This window comes from Sinocyclocheilus anshuiensis, unplaced genomic scaffold (genome assembly GCF_001515605.1).
Source record: "Sinocyclocheilus anshuiensis isolate Anshui unplaced genomic scaffold, SAMN03320099.WGS_v1.1 C32655308, whole genome shotgun sequence".
Taxonomy (NCBI): Eukaryota; Metazoa; Chordata; class Actinopteri; order Cypriniformes; family Cyprinidae; genus Sinocyclocheilus; species Sinocyclocheilus anshuiensis.
In genome coordinates this window covers 1-1,245 of record NW_015618880.1, presented here as the reverse complement: position 1 = coordinate 1,245, position 1,245 = coordinate 1, and the positions used below count along the sequence as shown (strand labels likewise).

Sequence of the window (1,245 nt, the reverse complement as noted above, 5' to 3'; positions counted from 1 at the left end):
GCAGACCTCTCAGTGCAGTTAACAGGGTCGTCTGAAAGGTGGGAGGCGGTGAAGGACGAGTCGGGTGTCCTGCATCTCCACGGCACGGGTATCGTCACGTCCAATGGACAGTACGTTCTTCCTCTCCAGAGCCTTCAGGGTCTCCAGAACCAGCCCATCTTACTCACGTCAGGGACCGACGCGTCCGCCGGCGCAGTGCCTAACATCCAATACCAAGTCATCCCTCAGGTGCAGACGGCCGAAGGGCAGCTGGGTTACTCTGCCTCTGCCGTCGAGGGGGCCTCGATGGCGCAGGACGCCACAGGGCAGATCCATATTCTCCCAGACGGCACCCAGACCATCAGCGTCACGGGCGCAGACGTGCTCAGCAACAGTCAGAACCTCATGACCCAGTCTGGCCAAGTGCACCAGATCCCGCAGGTGTCTCTGGGAAGCTCTGCCTTCAGCACTCAGGGTCAGGTGGTCACTAACGTGCCTCTGGGCTTGCCTGGTAACATTACCTTTGTGCCCATAAATAGCGTGGATCTGGACTCTCTCGGGCTCTCGGGAGCCCAGCCGATCGCCACCGGCGTCACGGCTGACGGACAGCTGATCATGACCAATCAGAGCGTGGAGCACTCTGAGGGCTCGGCCAAAGCAGGGGAACAGCAACAGACATTCAACTCCAGTGCAGCCGCAGACATGTTTGTGCCTACCACGTCTTCAGCGTCCTCCTCGTCCTCACAGCAGCCCACCAACACGATAGACGGCACGGGCGTGTTGATGCAGTCTGCGGCGGGAGAGCAGGGAGACGGCTCGGGCTACCTCAGTCAGTGCGCGGTGCAGGTGTCTGGAGGACAACAGGTGATCCAGTTACAGCAGTTGCCCTTCCAGACCGCTGACGGTCAGGTGTCTGCTCAGGCCCAGCAGTCTCTGCAAAACGTCCAGCTCATCAACCCAGGAACCTTCCTCATCCAGGCCCAAACCGTCACTCCGTCAGGACAGATACAGTGGCAGACCTTCCAGGTATGAGGTTATAGATCAGATTATTGTTTTAAATTACATTTTTAGATTTGAGAATTAAATTTAGATTAGATTTATTCATTTAGCTGACGCTTTTATCCAAAGCGACTTACAACAAGTGATTCATCATAAAGAGGCAAATAAACAAAGGAAGTGCTCGTAATTCAGACATTGTTCAGATTAGTAAAAGCTAGACCGGGAGGGATTACGGAAAGAGAAAGCAAAGTTCTTTTTTTTTTTTTT

The 1,245-nt window shown here is 54.4% G+C and overlaps 1 protein-coding gene across 1 annotated transcript; it reads left to right on the top strand.

Moving 5' to 3' along the window:
• Positions 1-3: 3 nt before the first annotated feature.
• On the top strand, positions 4-1,011 carry LOC107682848 (transcription factor Sp3-like; the record flags this gene model as incomplete). The annotated part of the gene is made up of 1 exon (XM_016478971.1): positions 4-1,011. A coding segment is annotated over one exon (1,008 nt), but the record flags the coding sequence as incomplete, so codon positions are not given.
• Positions 1,012-1,245: the final 234 nt, after the last annotated feature.